At 36.7% G+C, this 18,995-nt stretch overlaps 1 protein-coding gene across 6 annotated transcripts in view; it reads right to left on the bottom strand.

Annotated features, from left to right (window-relative positions):
• Positions 1-228: 228 nt before the first annotated feature.
• Positions 229-18,995, bottom strand: part of ZZZ3 (zinc finger ZZ-type containing 3) — a 101,252-nt gene continuing 82,485 nt past the window's right edge. For 5 of the 6 annotated variants that reach the window (XM_028102451.2, XM_028102450.2, XM_028102452.2 and 2 more), the window contains 9 exons: positions 15,140-15,287; positions 14,940-15,055; positions 13,996-14,067; positions 12,874-12,975; positions 11,328-11,423; positions 8,654-8,806; positions 4,703-4,837; positions 1,810-1,910; positions 229-1,513 (listed from right to left, as the gene is read on the bottom strand). In XM_028102451.2, the coding sequence (XP_027958252.1) occupies positions 1,369-1,513; positions 1,810-1,910; positions 4,703-4,837; positions 8,654-8,806; positions 11,328-11,423; positions 12,874-12,975; positions 13,996-14,067; positions 14,940-15,055; positions 15,140-15,287 (1,068 nt within the window). In that variant the 3' untranslated portion in view covers positions 229-1,368. The remainder of the gene's footprint in view (positions 1,514-1,809; positions 1,911-4,702; positions 4,838-8,653; positions 8,807-11,327; positions 11,424-12,873; positions 12,976-13,995; positions 14,068-14,939; positions 15,056-15,139; positions 15,288-18,995) is intronic. The other variant, XM_028102454.2, reaches the window with a different exon arrangement.

Genomic DNA, 18,995 nt, shown 5'->3' with positions numbered 1-18,995 from the left:
TCTTTTTGTAACCCAGTTTAATTTAGTGTCTCAGCACACACTGAGTGAAAACATAACCATCTTTCCAGAGCTTCTCACATTCAACCCATTTCCATAATATTATAGTCCTTACTCTTTTTTTAAAAGACAAAAAGGTAAAGTAACCCCTTGAAAAGAATTTTGTTTTAACACTAGTAAAAAAACTCCAAAATCTAACCAAAAGGAACTCACAACAAGCATTCTATAATATAAACAGACAGTATCCACATAGTTTATTTCTCACAGTTCTCCTGACAAATGAACATTATTCAAGAACATACTGTATACACAGATAAGAAGAAACATACAAAATGTTTTAAATGATGCACAACAAAATCCAGCAGTATAAAAGAATGCATGTGAACTCTTGCTCACTGCGCAGACTAAATTTAATCACTTGTTTAAATAGTAATAAAAATACAATCTTTTATGGATCTTGTGCAGACTACAAAAGAGGGAAATTATTACCATATATATGATTTTTATATTAGGCAGTTTTCTTTGATGAGTTGCACTGACAACTCCAAATACAGAGGCAGAAGGCTGTGTATTTTAAAGGAATTAATGTTGTGAATTAGAGACTTTACACAGTTACTACCACTGGCACTTTTCACCATAGTTTGTACACATCACATGATCATCTTATATAACATTACATTTAAAAAATATATCTGAGTGACAATTGTATAACATTCACACACCATGAGCTGGTCAAGGAAGCAATGCCACAGCGGCCTCCTGTAGTGCTTCGCTGTTGGTAAGAAGGACAGTTCATTGTGGTTAAAAGAAATTAGACATCAATATGGTTAAGCAGCTCCGATTTACTAAAGGCCATCATCAGTGGCCACCACTGGGACAGTGAGTTCTTTTTAAGTGTATATCCTAGAAGCAAAACCATCATTGGTTAAAACTTTGTCTAAGAAGTCAGCTTCTGTGCCGAAAACTATTTTCACAAAACTGAAAGCTACTAAACTGTTTTAAGATAAATACTTTGTCTTCTCATTATCCTATTTATGACCGAGTTCTTTGAAACCTTTGGAATTTACTCTCTCTTTAATGTGTGCTCTCGTTTCCATCTCACCCATTTAAGATCACCACCTAAAAGGCTTTAGGGTGGTGGTGAGAAATTCACCAGGGAAACCCTTTGCTCACCAGGAATGTTCAGCTGCTGAACAGTGTTCTAGAGCCACAACGGTGCAGAGCTGGACTTGACGAGAACACTCAGGAAGCTGTCATGCTGTGAGTGTCATTTCAGGGAAAGCAGAGAATCTTTCCAAACTGTGCACATAATTCACAATGATACCATTGCTATGTGTTGAAGAGGACTAGTATATGATATTCTCTTCCATGTCATCTGTTTGCTGGAAAGTAGTTTGGGTCAAGGTAATTATAACTGGTGCCCTGTGACACACAGTAGTCTCTGTCTAAGAACGTCTCTGACCTATAAACAGGTTCTAACTGGTGATCTTCCTTGTGAATATCTGTTTCATGTAGGCTGCAAAGAAAAAAAAAACACACATATACATATCATTACATGGCACTGGATGCATTTTTGTCTAGACATTACAAAACTTCCTCACAGCTCTACCTATTCAAATCCATTAATCTATCAAAATCTCTAATGGAAAGTTACTTGAGATGTGGTATAATTAAAATTTAATTGCCCAGAACAACAAAGTTTAATTCACTAAGCGTGGTCATTCTCTAAGTAGTTTGGAAATCAAATTCACTAGTGGCTGTGAAGCTCTTTACTTGTCAAAATGTGAGACCTACAATGAAGAAAACACTTACCAGTCTGAACAAGAATCACAGAAATCCAATGACATTTCTGGAGGACAATCCTGGCAGTGCCACCGAACACCCTGGATAGGTTCTATGCCACAGTTATCACACTGTAAAAGTTTCAGAGAGAAAAAATATTAAGCTACACACATTGGGGGCGCCTGGGTGGCTCAGTTAAGCATCTGCCTTTGGCTCAGGTCATGATCCCAGGGTCCTGGGATCGAGCCCTGCATCGGGCTCCCTCCTCTGCGGGAAGCCGGCTTCTCCCTCGTCCACTCCCCCTGCTTGTGTTCCCTCTCTCGCTGTGTCTCTCTCTGTCAAATAAATAAATAAAATCTTTAAAAAAATAAAATAAAATAAATAAAAAAATTTTAAAAAGCTACACACATTGTTCCGAAACCTTTTTTTCCTGATGGGAAACACACAATGTGCACAAAAACATCCTCTCCTCTCCCCATGCACTAGACAGCAGTGTAACATGAAAATCGTTAAGTCAGATACAATTTCTAGCAAATTAGCCGAAATTCCATCCATTCAAGATGGAAGTACAGGTGGGTGAGAGGTACGTTATAATAAACTAGGGATAACCTTGAATATGCTTTAATTTACTTTTTGGAATTTTTTATTTTAATTCCAGTATAGTTACAGTGTTTTATTAGTTTCAGATATACAATATAGTGATGCAACAATTCTGTACATTATTCAGTGCTCATCATGAGAAGTGTACTCTTTAATTCATTTTTTAAAATTTTAAGTAATCACCTGCAAATTTGGACATTTTATTAATAACTGTTTACCTTCAACGGACCTCAGACTGTGAATGAAAACCACTGACTCGATACCAGTTAAAACTATACAAATAAATTACAGAACTATTGAACAAGCTATCACTAAGTGAACCCAGGTAAACACAAATCCTCTCTACACTTTTATCTTACTGAATTACTCTCCAAAGCCTGAAGGATCCTAATAACCAATGCCCATCATAAAGAAAAGGCAGATCTAGCTTCTTCCCAGTGTGGTGGCATCCTTCCCAGTGTGGTAGCCCTCAGTCTCTCCTGGGCGATTTTGGAAATAAATCTCATTTCTAGTTTCTTGGATCATCAGGCCAACTAGAGTGGCTGACAGATTAGTAAACAAGCCACAGATGGGTCTTACAGCAAAATTTTGAGAAGTGGAGCATTTCCTCTGGAAAGGCCAGAGATAACAACTGGGAAAATTTCTAATGGAAAAGCAGGGTTATGGAAAGACCAGGAAGAAAAATCATTTAATACAGTCTGGCTAATGGGCATACTAGAGGTTCAGAGGTATAATAATTTTAAGTTTCTGTGTATCAGTCACAGCACATATCAGTATGTTTATGTAACCACTACCAGCAACTCTATAGTTCCTGGTCTCATTTTAGAAATGCTTCCTCCAATCTCACCAAATACAGTCAATTCTAAAGCCCAAAGTGTTCTTAAACTTGTCAATCTCTCTCGATTTCCACAGCCACCAATCAAGTCTGGGACATTCTCATCTTTTGTCTGAATTACCAAGAGTCTCTAACCAGTCTCCCTGCCTCCAGCCTTGATTTCTTCTTATCCATTCTCCATACTACGTCCAGAATGATCTTCTCCATCACTTAATTTTTTTAATTACATATTTTTTAATTCTTTTTTAAGTAACATACATGAATACATTACTGTTTATAGAATTTAACAATATAGTACTCAGAAATTATCCACTCTAACCCCCCTGCCTTCCCAAAGATTGTCAATACTAACAGTATAAGTAACAGGAATGATATTTCTATAGTGCAAATTTCATATTACTCTCTGCTTAAACTCCTTCAGTGATTCCCCAACCTTTAAGGAAAGTTTAAACTCCTCAGCAATTTCCAAGGCACCTCAATAGCCTCACTACTCTTCAGTATGTTCTCTAGGCATAGTCAACTATTTTACTAACGTAACTAAATTCCTTATGAGATGAAAACAGAGTAAGGACAGAAACTGAGTCCATCTTGTTTACTACTGAATCCCTAGCACTTAAGCAAAGTGCCTGGAACATAATGGGTATTTCAAAATTTGCTGGAATGAATGGATGTACTTCCACTAGCCTGGAAGGGGAAAAGAAAGTTCTCATCTATGAACAACAACAACAAAAAGAGAAATAGCTCTGATGGAAGAAAGGATAAAGAAAATGTCACACATACACAATGGAATATTATTCAGCCATAAAACAGAAATCCTGCCATTTGTGACAACATGGATGAGAGAGTAGAGGACATTATGCTAAGTAAAATAAACCACAGAGAAAGAACAGGTGCTACACGATCTCACTTATATATGAAAACAAAAACCTCGAAACTCATAGAAGCAGAGAGTAGAATGGTGGTTGCCAGGGGCTGGGAGGTGGAAGAAATGGGGAGATGTTAGTCAAATGATACGAATTTTCAATTCTAAGTAAGTTCTGGAGATCTAACGTACAGCATGGGATTAATAATACAGTACTGTAGACTTGGAATTGGCTAAGAGAGTCCATCACAAGTGTTGTCACCACACACATACAAAAAAGGTATCTATGTGAGGTGATATTTTTGTACCTTAAAATTGTGTATACCTTAAATATATAAAATTTTTGTCAGTTATATCTCAGTAAAGGTGGGAGTAAGAAAGAGAAATAGCTAGACAAAAACATCTCATATTTTACCTCAAAATACAGATGTCTATGTTTGTCTTCATTCCACTGAGTCATAAACCTATTAACATCAGTACGTGTAGCACACTATAGTTAAATGAACGGGACTAGAACTAAACTTACTTTTATCTGTGTGCTGGGAAGTCTGGAATTTAAAGCTCCAGAAACTACCTTAAATATCTCTTATCACCCTTTCAAAAACTGAATAAACAGTAAAATTTACCTTGAAGCCCACATGTTGTACAAATCCACTTTCAGCTTGCATCTGCTGGAGTTTCTGCTTCTTTAACTTTTTAAATTGTAATAGTTCCTTATATTCAGGTAAATTCCTATACATGATAGGAATACTTTCTTCATCCTAATAAAGAATAAAAGAGAAAATAAAAATGTTTGATAATTAAAATGAACTAAGTATAAGAAATACTGACACAGGGACGCCTGGGTGGCACAGTCATTAGCCATCTGCCTTCGGCTCAGGTCCAAGAGACCTGAGGTCCCGGGATCGAGCCCCACATTGGGTTCCCTGCTCCATGGAGGGCCTGCTTCTCCCTCTCCCTGCCACTCTCCCTGCTTGTTCTCTCTCTGTCAAATAAATAAAATCTTAAAAAAAAAATGATAAAATCTTTCAAATTGCCCCTCTAAAGTATCCAGTCCTTCCTCAAGCCCCACAATGGCTTAAAATCTCCCAATGGCTTCCTGTCTACAGAGACAAGTCCAAAGTCTTCAGCTAACAAAAGGTTCTTTACAATCTCACATTTCACCTACCTCATCTCACACTTTCACCCATTTCAAGTTCTTGTCAATTAAAGATGTTAAATTATAGCTACTGCCTTCCTACGTCAGCACAGAGAATGAGAAAATAAGTAATGTAATAAATATGTAACACTAATAAATACAATGTGGCCTAACTAAATAATGGGGTAAGAAATTTTATAATGAAATTTATTAAATTCAGATATATTTTAAGCTACTACAGAGTAAAAATGCTGCCAAATTTTTTAATTTGCATTTTAGGTCTAAGGATACTATTAAATTTGGTCAACAAGACTAAGAAAAGTTAAATCACCTCACAACCAGCAGGATGGCTACTATCAAAAGAAAAAAAAAACAAAGTAACAAGTGTTGACAAGGATGTAGAGAAACTGAAACCCTTGTGCACTATTGGTGAGTAAGTAAATTGTTGTGGCCACTGCAGAAAACAGTATGGCGGTTCCTCAAAAATTGAACATAGAATTAACATATGGATCCAGCAATTTCACTTCTGGGTATATACCCAAAAGAACCGAATGCAGGGACGCGAACAGGTATTTGTACACCTACATTCATGGTAGGATTATTCACAATAGCCAAAAGGTGAAAGCAAACCGCATCCACTGAAAGATGAGCCAATAAACAACATGTAGTATATATATACCACGAAATGTTATTCAGCTTTAAAAAGGAAGGAAATAGTTATACATGTTACAAGATGGATGAATCTTGAATACATTATGTTAAGAGATATAAGCCAGTCAAGAAAGGGCAAAACCTGCATGATTCCACTTATATGAGGTACCCAGAGTAGCCAAATTCACAGAAACAAAGTAGAATGGTAGCTGCCAGGGGCTGGAAGCAGGAGGCAATGGGGAGATGCTGTTAAATGGTTCAGAGTTTCAGTTTTCCAGGAATTAAAGAGTTCTGGGGACTGGTTGCACAAAAATGTGAATGTAGAGGCACCTGGGTGACTCAGTAGGTTAAGTGGCCGCCTTCGGCTCAGGTCATGATCCTGGGGTCCTGGGATCAAGCCCCATGTCTGGCTCCCTGCTCAGCAGAGAGGCTGCTTCTCCCTCTCCCTCTGCCTGCCACTCCGCCTACTTGTGCTATCTCTCTGTCAAATAAATAAATAAAATCTTAAAAAAAAATGTGAATGTACTTAACACTACTGATCTATACACCTAAAAACCAGTTAAGATGGTAAATTTAAGGTTATATGTATTTATCACAAAATTTTTTTTAAATACCCATAAACAGAGTTCCTTGTTATAATCAGTTTTCAAGTTTACTTAAAGGGGAAATACTATGACTAATTTCAAATGAGGCTAAAATGGTATACAGATTTTAAAACTGTATGGAAGTATATACATGTAATCATATCCTCTCTCTAGATATTGCTTTTCTTTTTTTTTTTAAATCTTTATTTAAAAACCCTGGGATCATGACCTGAGCCGAAGGCAGCCGCTTAACCAACTGAGCCACCCAGGCGCCCCTAGATATTGCTTTTCTGAAGAGAAACTGAAATCTGTAAATTTTACCACTAGTGGCTTCATGAATATACATTTGAATAATCAGAATGATTTAAACTGGTGCTCATTTAAAAATAAATAAATTAAATCAACCAAACAAAAGTTAAATCAAATTCAATCTACTACATGTATTAATCTACCCCTCACCTGGCTAAATTTTGTTCATCCTTTAATGCCAACTTGACTAGCACTTCTTTAGAGTTCTTTCACTTAAACTCCAAATCTAAATAAAGTACTTTTTTTTTTTAAAGTAGGCTCCACACCCAGCGTGGAGCCCAACATGGGACTTGAACTCACAACCCTGGGATTAAGACCTGAGCTTAAGATCAAGAGTCGGATGCTTAACCAACTGCATCATCCAGGTGCCCCTCAACCATTTTAAAAATAAGAAAATAAGCGGAACAATCAAGCACTTATACTGCCTTTTCCATATGTACCTTCAGGTAATCAAATAGTTGATGAAGAGGGGGTTACTTCACAGAATACTCTATCAAAAAAATAATGAAGAAATGAAGGAATAGCACTATTTTGTAACATCGAATGAATTAATGAACCCAGGCAATGATCAACAGCTACTATGTCAAAAAAAAAAAAAAAGACAGAATGATGAAAGTGCACATGAAGTAGTCCTGCTCACCCTAACAATAAATCTGGGTGGTGTGATCTATTAAAAGAGTCTGACTCTTGGGGCACCTGGGTGGCTCAGTCAGTTAAGCATCTGCCTTTGGTTCAGGTCATGACCTCGGGGTCCTGGGATAGAACCCTGCCACCGGCTCCCTGTTCAGAGGGGAGTCCGCTTCTCCCTCTTCCTCTGCCCTTCCCCTGGCTTGTACTCTCTTTCTCTCTCAAATAAATAAAATCTTAAAAAAAAAAAAAGAGTCTGACTCTTGGTTTCAGCTCAGGTTGTGATCTCAGGGTCGTGAGATCGAGCCCCGCATCAGGCTCCACAGTCAGCACGGGGTCTGCTTAAAAATCTCTCTGTCCCACTCTGCTCCTACACCCCCATGCATGCTTGCTCGCTCTCTCAAATAAATCTTAAAAAAAAAAGCAAAAAACAAATCTGAATCTGGTCAGTTATCCAGACCTACTTTCAATTTACAGAAAATTCAGGGAGCAGAAAAACGGAACTTCTAAGTGATACCAATTATCTAGACCTACTATCAATTTACAGAAAATTCAGGCAACAGAAGACAGAATAACTGACACCAAGGAGAAGCAAACAAAATACACACAGTGCTAAATTCTAATGACCCAATTTTTCAACAAAAAAGTTGTAAGAGGAGAAAAGGAGGATGGGAAGGGAAGGAGGAAAGGAGGAAATCTATTGCAATTTATGATTGGGGAAACGTGAACTGAGCATATGTTTGATTGTATAAAGAATTACCTTTTCATAAACATGATAATAATAGCTCTGTTATGTCTGAGACTTGCTCCAAAATAACTCAGGATGAATATGAGGTGGGTAAGAAGTACAGATTAAAATAAAAAATTGCAACAAGTTGTTAACTATTGAAGTTGGATGACAGGTGCATGTGGGTTCATTATACTACTCTATATTTGCATATGTTTAAAAAATTTCTTTTATTATATATATAATTCATTTTATTATTCTATTTTTGCATGTTTTTAAGTTTCCTCTCATTTGCATGTTATATATAAGTATATAATAATATAATGATATATACTACTAATATATAACAATTTAACAATGTATTGTTTTTGTTTTTAACAATATATTGTTTTTTATAAAGCCCATAAATTTGACTGGTAATTAAAAGAAACCAACATTCTCTGAAGGGTAGGAATAATTTTAAAATTCTGATGCTCTCATTCTGTACCCTGATCTGTATAACACATAGATAAATGTGTTTTTATATAAATAGGTAACTTACTGATGCTTCTTCAATAGCAGTGTTCATGTGGCTATGAAAACAGGATCGGTCATCATCTTCATCCATATATACTGGTGGTTCATGGGAAGTCATGAAAGTGGAAGGTTTAAAGAGATGCTTATTAAGGGGGTGCTGTCGTCTGCTTGTTGAAGACTAAGTGAGAAAACAAATTTTTAATTGAGACACTGGATAATCATTCAAAGAATCAAAGATACTCAAATAAAACTATTACTTCCCTCCAAGTCTATCTATTGAAAGGATTTCAGCTCTACCCCTCAGCATAGTCTTATGTGGTTGTTTTTCCTATATTACCTGGAATTTTAAAGCACAACTAGATTAAAAAAAAATGTAGGGGGAGTATCCCAACAACAGTACAATGGATCACATGCTATCTAGCTTGTATTTGGATCCCTAGCATTGATCACACTCTTGATATTCAAATGCTGAGCACTCCTCTTACAGTCATCTTATAGAAGATCAGGGAGGATGAAGTAGCCTAAGCCAGATAGAAACAATCAAGTAAAAAGACCTTCCACAACATGATGAATGTCTAAAAATATTACCTAACACTGACTGTTTACTGTATGTCAATGTCATTTAATCCTCACAACATTCCTATGAAATAGTTACTATCACCTCGAATTTAAAGATGGAGGTTAAGTTTCTGGTTCAGGGTGCTGCAGTTAGATAGTGGTAGAACCAAGATTACAAACTAAGCCTGTGTGGGACCAAAGCCCTCACTCTCAAAAACCTGTAGACTGCCTCTCTTCATAGACAGTACAGCCACAGCTACAGGCAGAATCATCAGTTCATGTTTCAAGATTCAAACTCTAACTGTGACAAAGAATCACTGTGTCAGCGGGTGGGCTAGACCACTATAGTCGAAATACTAACTTAAAATTCAGTGCACCCAAAGGAGGGAACACATTTAGGTTTCTTTAGTATTCCTTTGTTATCATTACTAGTCTTAGCTGTGAAAATATAAGGTGCCCAACACATCTAAAGTTAACTTGGAAATTAACCATGAAAATTAGAGCTCTTAAATTAAATATTAAGGTTCCAACATTCCAAAGTTATAGGATGAACTCTACATATTTGATATAAGTAATGCTATATTTGGGGGGGGATTCAAGATATTTAAATCAACTGACAAAGTAAAACAAGGTTCCAAAGCTTGGTAAAAAGCTGAAAAACAAAACTTGTAAAACATGGAGCTGTAGAGACAATATTCCTAATGTAAAACCACTTAAAACAGTAAGGAAGCTTCAATAAGGATGGGTAACAGCATTAGATATGCTCTTAGTTTCTTATGTGAAAGGTGGCAGTGTTGGTGGAGAGGAAATATCAGGATGATTTACTAAAGACAGGAAAGAGGCCAATTGTGTGCTTTAGTTTTTGCAATTAAAGAAAAAAATTGGCTATAATTTGATGCAGTGGTCTATGTAGGAAAACGATAATAGCTTTTTCACTGTAAAAAGCAGCAGAGAATAGTGGAAAAGGCCTGGGATCAGAATCAGAGGTCAGTGGTTCTCAGACTTAATAGCTGTATGACTGGACAACTGACTCCATTTACCTTAAGGCCACTTTGCTGGGGTATTTTTGTTTAAGGCTGTATTTTTCAGTAATCTCTACACCTAACAAAGGGCTCGAACTCACAACCCTGCAATCAAGTCACATACTCTATCTACTGAGCCAGCCAGGTCCCCCAAGGTCTAGTTTTCTCATCTACAAAAATGCTGCAGGGGTGCCTGGGTGGCTTAGTCAGTTAAGTGTCCGACTCTTCCTTTCAGCTCAGGTCACGATCTCAGGATCATGGGATTGACCCCAACCCCATCAGGCTCCATGCTGGGCATGGAACCTGCTTGGGATCCTCCCTCTCTCCCTCCCCCTATACCCCAACCTCCCTTCTTCCCTTCTCCCCCCCCCTTTTTTTAAAGATTTTATTTATTTATTTGAGAGAGAGAGAGAGAATGAGAGATAGAAAGCACGAGAGGGAAGAGGGTCAGAGGGAGAAGCAGACTCCCTGCTGAGCAGGAAGCCCGATGCGGGACTCGATCCCGGGACTCCAGGATTATGACCCGAGCCGAAGGCAGCTGCTCAACCAACTGAGCCACCCAGGCGCCCTCTCCCCCTTCTTAAAAAGAAAAAAAAAAAAGGATCTAGAGCAGTACCTGACATAAAGCATTCAATAATAAGAATAAAAGCTAGCTATTAATATTATTAGTAAAGTGAAAGTGATAACACTACCTACACTTCTAGAATTATAGTGAGGATTAAATAATGTATTTTAATAAATATTCCTATTTTTGGATTTATGTAGCATATCGAAAAACAGAAACTGATTATGTTTGTTGAAGAGTCAAACACCCTAAAATTTTTAACATCACAAAGGCCTTTCTGATATACATTCAATCTACATCTTTCAAGCACCCATTCATATAAACTAACCTATCCCTAAGAAAATAAAGAACAGAAAGATCATTCAATTTCATGGAGTAGCAACAACGGAATCCTATCCTGTGTCCATGCCCAGTATAACAAAATGATTAGAGTAAGTCAGATTTTAAATATAAAACAACTTTGTTTTGATAAATGTATACACTTTTACATAGCAATTCTGACTTTGATATGTTTAATCTAAGGTCTAAAGTTTACTTTTCTATTTTCTTTTTACCTTTTTGGAGTATATATATAAGTTTGGTGTTCTGCCTGGGACTGGAATGCCAGCTTTAGTTAGTTTTATGAAATATTTCTGCACTCGGCTGGCAACCTAAGGAAATATGACAAGCCATTTAACATAATTACAAGACATGCAATACCTGAATAATTTTTTTTAAATTAAAATATACCTGTGTATCTTCACCTTACACCAGTTAGAATGGTAAAAATGGACAGGGAAAGAAACAACAAATGTTGGAGAGGTTGTGGAGAAAGGGGAACCCTCTTACACTGTTGGTGGGAATGCAAGTTGGTACAGCCACTATGGAAAACAGTGTGGAGGTACCTCAAAAATTTAAAAATAGAGCTACCCTATGACCCAGCAATTGCCCTCCTGGGTATTTACCCCAAAGACACAGATGTAGTGAAAAGAAGGGCCATATGCATCCCAATGTTCATAGCAGCAATGTCCACAATAGCCAAACTGTGGAAAGAGCCGAGATGCCCTTCAACAGATGAATGGCTAAAGAAGATGTGGTCCATATATACAATGGAATATTACTCAGCCATCAGAAAGGATGAATACCCAACTTTTACATCAACATGGATGGGACTGAAAGAGATTATGCTAAGTGAAATAAGTCAAGCAGAAAAAGTCAATTATCATATGGTTTCACTTATTTGTGGAACATAAGAAATAGCATGGAGGACATTAGGAGAAGGAAGGGAAAGACGAAGGGAGGGAAATCGGAGGGGGAGATGAACCATGAGAGACTATGGACTCTGAGAAACAAACTGAGGGTTCTAGAGGGGAGGGGGGTGGGGGGGTAGGTTAGCCTGGTGATGGGTATTAAGGAGGGCATGTACTGCATGAAGCACTGGGTGTTATACAAAAACAATGGATCGTGGATCACTACGTCAAAAACTAATGATGTATTGTATGGTGACTAACATAACATAATAAAATTAAAAATATATATACACTTGTGTATCTTAATGAATACTAACAATTTAAAATTTATCATAAATCTAGAAATAATTTTAAAGTGCCAACAAACACACTTATATTTTAAAATCTAGACAAAAAATCATTAAAATACAGGAAATGTGTTTGACTCTAAAGCTAAATACATATTTTCAACTAATGAATGCTCATGCTTATACTATTAAAAACACATCTATTAATCTCAATGGTAACATGAAGAAGAAAACTGCTAGATTTTTTTTTTTTTTCAAAGACAACCAGAGAATACTTCCTAAGTATGTCACAAATCTATTAGCACAGTCTAACCAAAAAGTACACAACCTGGTGCACTCACTAAACATTCAACAGACACTAAGTACATTCTTATTTTTCAGTAATGATTAAAGCAGAATTATCTCAAGTTGTTTCAGAAATCAACAGAAAATATACAACGTTAAAAACAAAACACAACAAAAAACCACATATTATAGTACTACATAGCTAAAAATGATATAGCAGATTTGATGTTAGTGGCATTATCCTTCATTAAAAAACTATCAAAAACATGCCAACAATATGGGGCCATCTCCTCTATGACCTGTTTGGCTGTCCTATTGCCCAGTTCATCTGCTATCTTCTGCCAGCGTCGAGATTCTACTTCTTCAGGAGGGTATTTCAGGAGTAGCTGTTCAAGCTTTTTCTAAGACAAACCGAACACCAAATTTAAGAAAGTTTAATACTGAGTTTCATAAATAAATACATCTACATAAATGAATAAATACATTCACACTTCTTTTTAAATTATCTCCCTCCCCAACTTTGGGGGCTAGGTCACTAGAAATCCTCATAGTAGGAAAAATTTCTAGTAAGGAACTTAAGACTTCACAGGAAAAATGAGATTAGAGAATAAACCTATGGAAAACCTTGTAAGATTTTCTATTCGCTTAAGTAAAAACACAGCACCGCCCCCCCAAAATTTTAATTAATAATACTTTACACATCTTAGTAATTTCCATTGACAATCTTTTCTTGCTAGACTATGTATGGGCTTGCTCCTATAGATTTGACAAAAACATCTAAATTCATTCAGATTTAGACAATATTTAAGAGACTTTTCCTTCCTTTGTGTGGTCTTCCATTCAAATACTTGATTTTTAAATTCTTACCTATCCCCTAAATTGTCCCACAGTTCTAAAGATGCAGAATAATTTGGATGCTTGAAATAAATTTCCTAAAGCTTTTCATAAACACTGAACTCATTATAGCTCTGGGGTTAATCCTCATATGAAACAGAGATGTGTCTCAAACCCTACCCATGAATAATCCTAGCCATATGCCAAACCGTAACAATACTCTGGCGTGGCTTTGTCAGGTCCCCTCCATAACAAAAACAAGAACTCATTCTGAGGCACTGCTTTACTTGGCCCCAGGTTTTTCTCTTCCAAAGCTGTATTACAAACACTTTATTCCACCCATTTCACTATCTTTTTCAATCCCCTTCCTATAACCCAGATTCCTTCTTTAAAAACCATCCCCAAACTGGAATTCATATATTCTCGAAATCCAAAATTCCTGAAGTGTGCAAAAAACCATACAAAAATAAGTTTAATATTTTCAGTTCTTAGTTAAGAGGAATCATCTACAACAATATACACTTAGTCATAATACTGACTCTAATCTGAATCTTTTTTCTTTAACATACACAATTTAGAAATATTACCTGTTCTTCAACAGTCCACAGTTGGTTAAATGTTTCAGGTTTGGTATCATCACAAAGGCGTCCTCTTATCATCTGCATATAAAATAGGGCCTCTGTCAAAAATAATAAAGACTACCATTTGACGTAGCGAAATAAAACACATATTGTGGGATTTTTTTTTTTTAAGATTTTGTTTATTTATTTGAGAGAGAGAGAAGGCACAAGCAGGGGGAGCAGCAGAGGGAGAGAGGGAGAAGCAGGCTACCTACTGAGCAGGGAGCCCAATGTGGGGCTCAATCCCAGGACTGTGGGATCATGATCTGAGTTGAAGGCAGATGCTTAACCAACTAAGCCACCCAGGTGCCCCCATATTGTGGAATTTTTTGTTAATTTCAAAATATTTCAGTAAATTATTTATTTAATGCATACTTTTTTTATTATTTACAAAATGTTTTCACACTCCTTTAGTTTTTATACTCCTAGCAATCCTGTAACATGGATGACAGCAACTTCATCTTAAAGAAAAGGAAATGTTACTTTTCCATTCTGAACCCACATGTCTATTAAGGTTCATCTAACTACTAGTGGCCAGGACTCAAATCCTGGTTAAATTACACTGCACAGACCTCTTATTTTTAGAATAAAGAGTACATGTCACACACTGTAAGGGGCATGTTACATGTACTACTCGTTTAATCTTCACACAACTCTACAACACAGGTAATATCACATTTCATATAAAAGGAAACTGCAGTTTGGAGGCTTTAATATAAATGACATCTGACATTCCACAGCTAGTAAGTGGTAGAGCTGGGATTCCAACCCAGATTTCTCTTAACATCAAGTTCATGTCCCCACTATCTTCAGTGAAAGACTGCTTAAATTTTAAGAATACAAACCATGAAATGTTAAAATATTTTGTCTATAGTTCAAATTTTCCTGCTCCAAAGCTTTATACTGTTTACCTGAGGACGACTGTTTGAGCCTTCGGGACCATCACTCAAAGGCAACATAGAATATGAAAGGGACTCTCCATCCTTCTTAGGATCTAAAGGACTTTTTGGTCTAGCAGGTAAACCTACTAAAGAGAAGACCATGTATAGGATTATTAAAGCAAGACTGCCAGATATTTCTCTATTTAAATTCTTATCATGTAATTTCTTACCTTTATCGAAAACAAGCTTAACTCTCCTAGTATGTCTTTTACGATTTTTAAATTCTCTTTCAAAGTTCCCAAGGCTATTGGTATATTGGTCCCATACAATCTCGGGCAACTGAACAACTCTCTGTGGATATGGAAGCCCTATATCAGCCTGGGAGAAAAAAAAATAAAGTGACAGTCTAAATTTAATCCAAAAAATTATCTACCACAGCCAAATTTTCAGAGGACTCCAAATCCAAATTACCATCAACTAGGCATTCCTGTTCACTGTTTAAATCCAAGAGCCAATAAAGTTAATATAGTCTAAACGTTAAATAGTAAAATGATAGCAAGTAGAGGAAGAATGAATTTAATAAGACAAAGCACTATTTTTAGATATAGCTCTAAAGCTGAACTATATAGACATATTGTACTTTTATCACTAATACACTTTAAACATAAATAACAAAACTAAGAAAGGTTTTTATCTTTTTTTTTTTTAAGATTTTATTTATTTATTTATTTGACAGAGAGAGATAGCGAGAGAGGGAACACAAGCAGGCGGAGTGGGAGAGGGAGAAGCAGGCTTCCCGCCGAGCAGGGAGCCCGATGTGGGGCTCAATCCCAGGACCCTGGGATCATGACCCAAGCCAAAGGCAGACGCTTAACGACTGAGCCACCCAGGCGCCCCCAGAAAGGTTTTTATCTTTAAGAACAGCATATGAAATGTGTTTTATTGAAAAAGATGAGATCCGATACACAGAATTCATTTTATTTATTTTTAAAGATTTTATTTATTTATTTGACAGAGAGAGACACAGCGAGAGAGGGAACACAAACAGGGGGAGTGGGAGAGGGAAAAGCAGGCTTCCCGCTGAGCAGGGAGTCCGATGTGGGGCTCGATCCCAGGACCCTCGGATCATGACCTGAGCCAAAGGCACACGCTTAACGACTGAGCCACCCAGGCGCCCTCAGAATTCATTTTAAATATACCCCTAAGTTCATGACTTATTCATAAAACAATGAATTATTTTCACTACATATAATTCTTATCATATATACAAAAATTATGACACCTTGAGAATCAAAACTACACATTTAATCTACTTGGAATTCAGTTACTTAACCAACTACCTTTAGAGAAGTCATTAGTTGTCATAATTACTAAAACCAGATCATTATAATCAAAATATCTTTTGATAGGGATTTGGGTTACATAGGTGTATGTTTTTTGTCAGAACTCATAGAATGGTACAATTAGAATTTCTGAATTTCACTGTGTGGAAATCTCACGTTAAAAAAGTTTTAAAAAAGAATTTAAAAGGTAATAATATGCATCCTGAAGTGTTTTGGTGTAAAGTGTTCATGTCTGCCACTTTGAAATTCATTCTTGAAATAAGATGGAATGAAGGATTGAGTCATACATGATAAAGCAAATATAGTAAAATGTTAATTGTAGAACCTAGCAGTGAATATGTGTGTGTTAACTACACAATACTTCCAATTCTTCTGTGTACTTAACATTTTCCATAGTAAAATGTTGAGAAAAACATCAGGTCATAAACTATGAAACTGGCAAGCAAAATCCTGTTTGACACAGTTTTTTGGTTTTTTTTTTTTTAAGATTTTATTTATTGGGGCACCTGGGTGGCTCAGTTGTTAAGCGTCTGCTTTTGGCTCAGGTCACGATCCCAGGGTCTTAGGATCAAGCCCCGCATCGGGCTCCCTGCTCAGCAGGAAGCCTGCTTCTCCCTCTCCCACTCCCCCTGCTTGTGTTCCCTCTCTCACTGTGTCTCTGTCAAATAAATAAAAAAAATCTTAAAAAAAAAAAAGATGTTATTTATTTATTGCAGAGAGAGAGCACAAGCAGGGGAAGCAGCAGGCTGAGGGAGAGGGAGAAGCAGACTCCTCACTGAGCAGGGAGCACGACACCAGGACCCTGGGATCACGACCCGAGCTGAAGGCAGCACTTAACTGACTGAGCCAGGCAGCGCCCCCAGAATTCTTAATTTTTATTTTGCTTATGAAATATTACATTATCACCATCATCATACTAGTACACGTTAGTCTAAGGCTCAACTTTTGTAGAATTAGAGGGGCCTTTAAAATAATGACAGTAATATCAAAGGAAGCTAATAAGCCATGTTCCTTGCATTCTTGGGGCGCCTGGGTGGCTCAGTTGTGAAGCGTCTGCCTTCGGCTCGGGTCATGGTCCCAGGGTCCTGGGATTGAGTCCCGCATTGGGCTCCCTGCTCTGCGGGAAGCCTGCTTCTCCCTCTGCCACTCCCCCTGCTTGTATTCCTGCTCTTGCTATATATCTCTCTCTCTGTGCCAAATAAATAAAATCTTAAAAAAAAAAAGTTCCTTGCATTCTATATGCCAGTATATACCACAAGTTTCCTTAATTTCAATTAGGAGTTTTTAAATGTCCACTAAAACAAACAGATCACATGTCAACAACTTACCTAATACAGTAAACCTAAAGAAGTAAGTCAATTAAGTACAGATGGTACCCAACTTATGACGGTTCAACTTATGATTTTTTGACTTTACGATGGTGCAAAAGTGACACATATGGTAGAAACCATGCTTCGAATTTTGAATAGTGATGTCTCCCCAGGGTAGTGAGATGTATGTAGTACGATCCTCTCTCATGCTGCTGGGCAGTAGCCGCGAGCCACAGCACCCGGTGAGCCACGGGATCAGAAGGATAGAAAATCTAGACACTGACAACTATTCTGTACCCGTACAACCATCCCCTTTTTGACTTTCAGTGTAGTATTCAATGAATTACATGAAATAGTCAATACTTTATTATAAAATAGGCTCTGTGTGAGATGATTTTGCCCAACTGTAGGTTAATGTTCAGTGTTCTGAGAACCTTTATGGTGAGCTAGGCTAAGCTACGTGATGTTCAGTAGGTTAGGTGTATTAAATGCATTTCGACTTAAAATATTTTCAACTTAAGACAGGTTTATCGGGACATAACCCATCATAAGCTGAAATATCTGTATAGGTAAGTAAACACACACATACACAAAATGGAAAAATCAAACTTCTAAATTAAATCCAGTTGAAAAATTTCTTTCCAAGGAACATTAAGTCTTTCACGATTACTAAGTATCTAGATTTAATGTAATTCCATACATTTTGATTAAAAATGTTAAGATGGCCAATATCACATCTCTGAGATAAAGTGAAAAGAAATTAAGTTCTAAACTAAACCTGGAAATGGAGAACTAGCAAATAACCAACTGCATATAAATCTAGTAAAAAAGCCTAATTGCATCTTTTTTGCCCACCAGAGAACATGAATAAAGATCAAGGTTAATAATTTTTTTACTAATATTAACTCTTCTATCACCACCTGTTTTAGTTGAATCAATTGTAAGTAACCACTATAATAAGTACTGTATCTTTTTGCACTAGAAATGTTTAGTAATGGCGATGCAGAATCAATAAACACCTAAGTTGACTCAGACTACAAAGTGGGTAAATAGGGTCCTAAAAAGTTTAGAAGTCTTAGCAAATCAATATATAAATTCTACATTCATTATGATATGAGAAAGTAATGATTGCCAAGTAAATAATATAGCTTAAAAAATCCAAATAATAAATTAATACAACTAGATGAAACAAAGTCCCCAGGGCTGTTCCCTCAACACCTGGTAGACCACTTTTGTGACTCATTAAAAATTGGTAACTAATAACTATACTAAGTTATTATTTTGTTTTTTAAGGTGGAGAAGATTCTTTATCATAGTTTCTCAGTTTTAATGTTTTCACATAACGTTGATTAGTATTATGCCTCTCAAATTTATTAAATTTGTGAGTCCCTAATTCAAGATACATACTGCAGTATAAATACACATCTAGATTA

This window comes from Eumetopias jubatus, unplaced genomic scaffold, assembly GCF_037043125.1.
Source record: "Eumetopias jubatus isolate StellerSeaLion01/CBP00866 unplaced genomic scaffold, mEumJub1_p1.0 scaffold_4, whole genome shotgun sequence".
Classification (NCBI taxonomy): Eukaryota; Metazoa; Chordata; class Mammalia; order Carnivora; family Otariidae; genus Eumetopias; species Eumetopias jubatus.
Note: the sequence above shows the minus strand (reverse complement) of the source record. Positions and strands in the feature narration are given on the sequence as shown.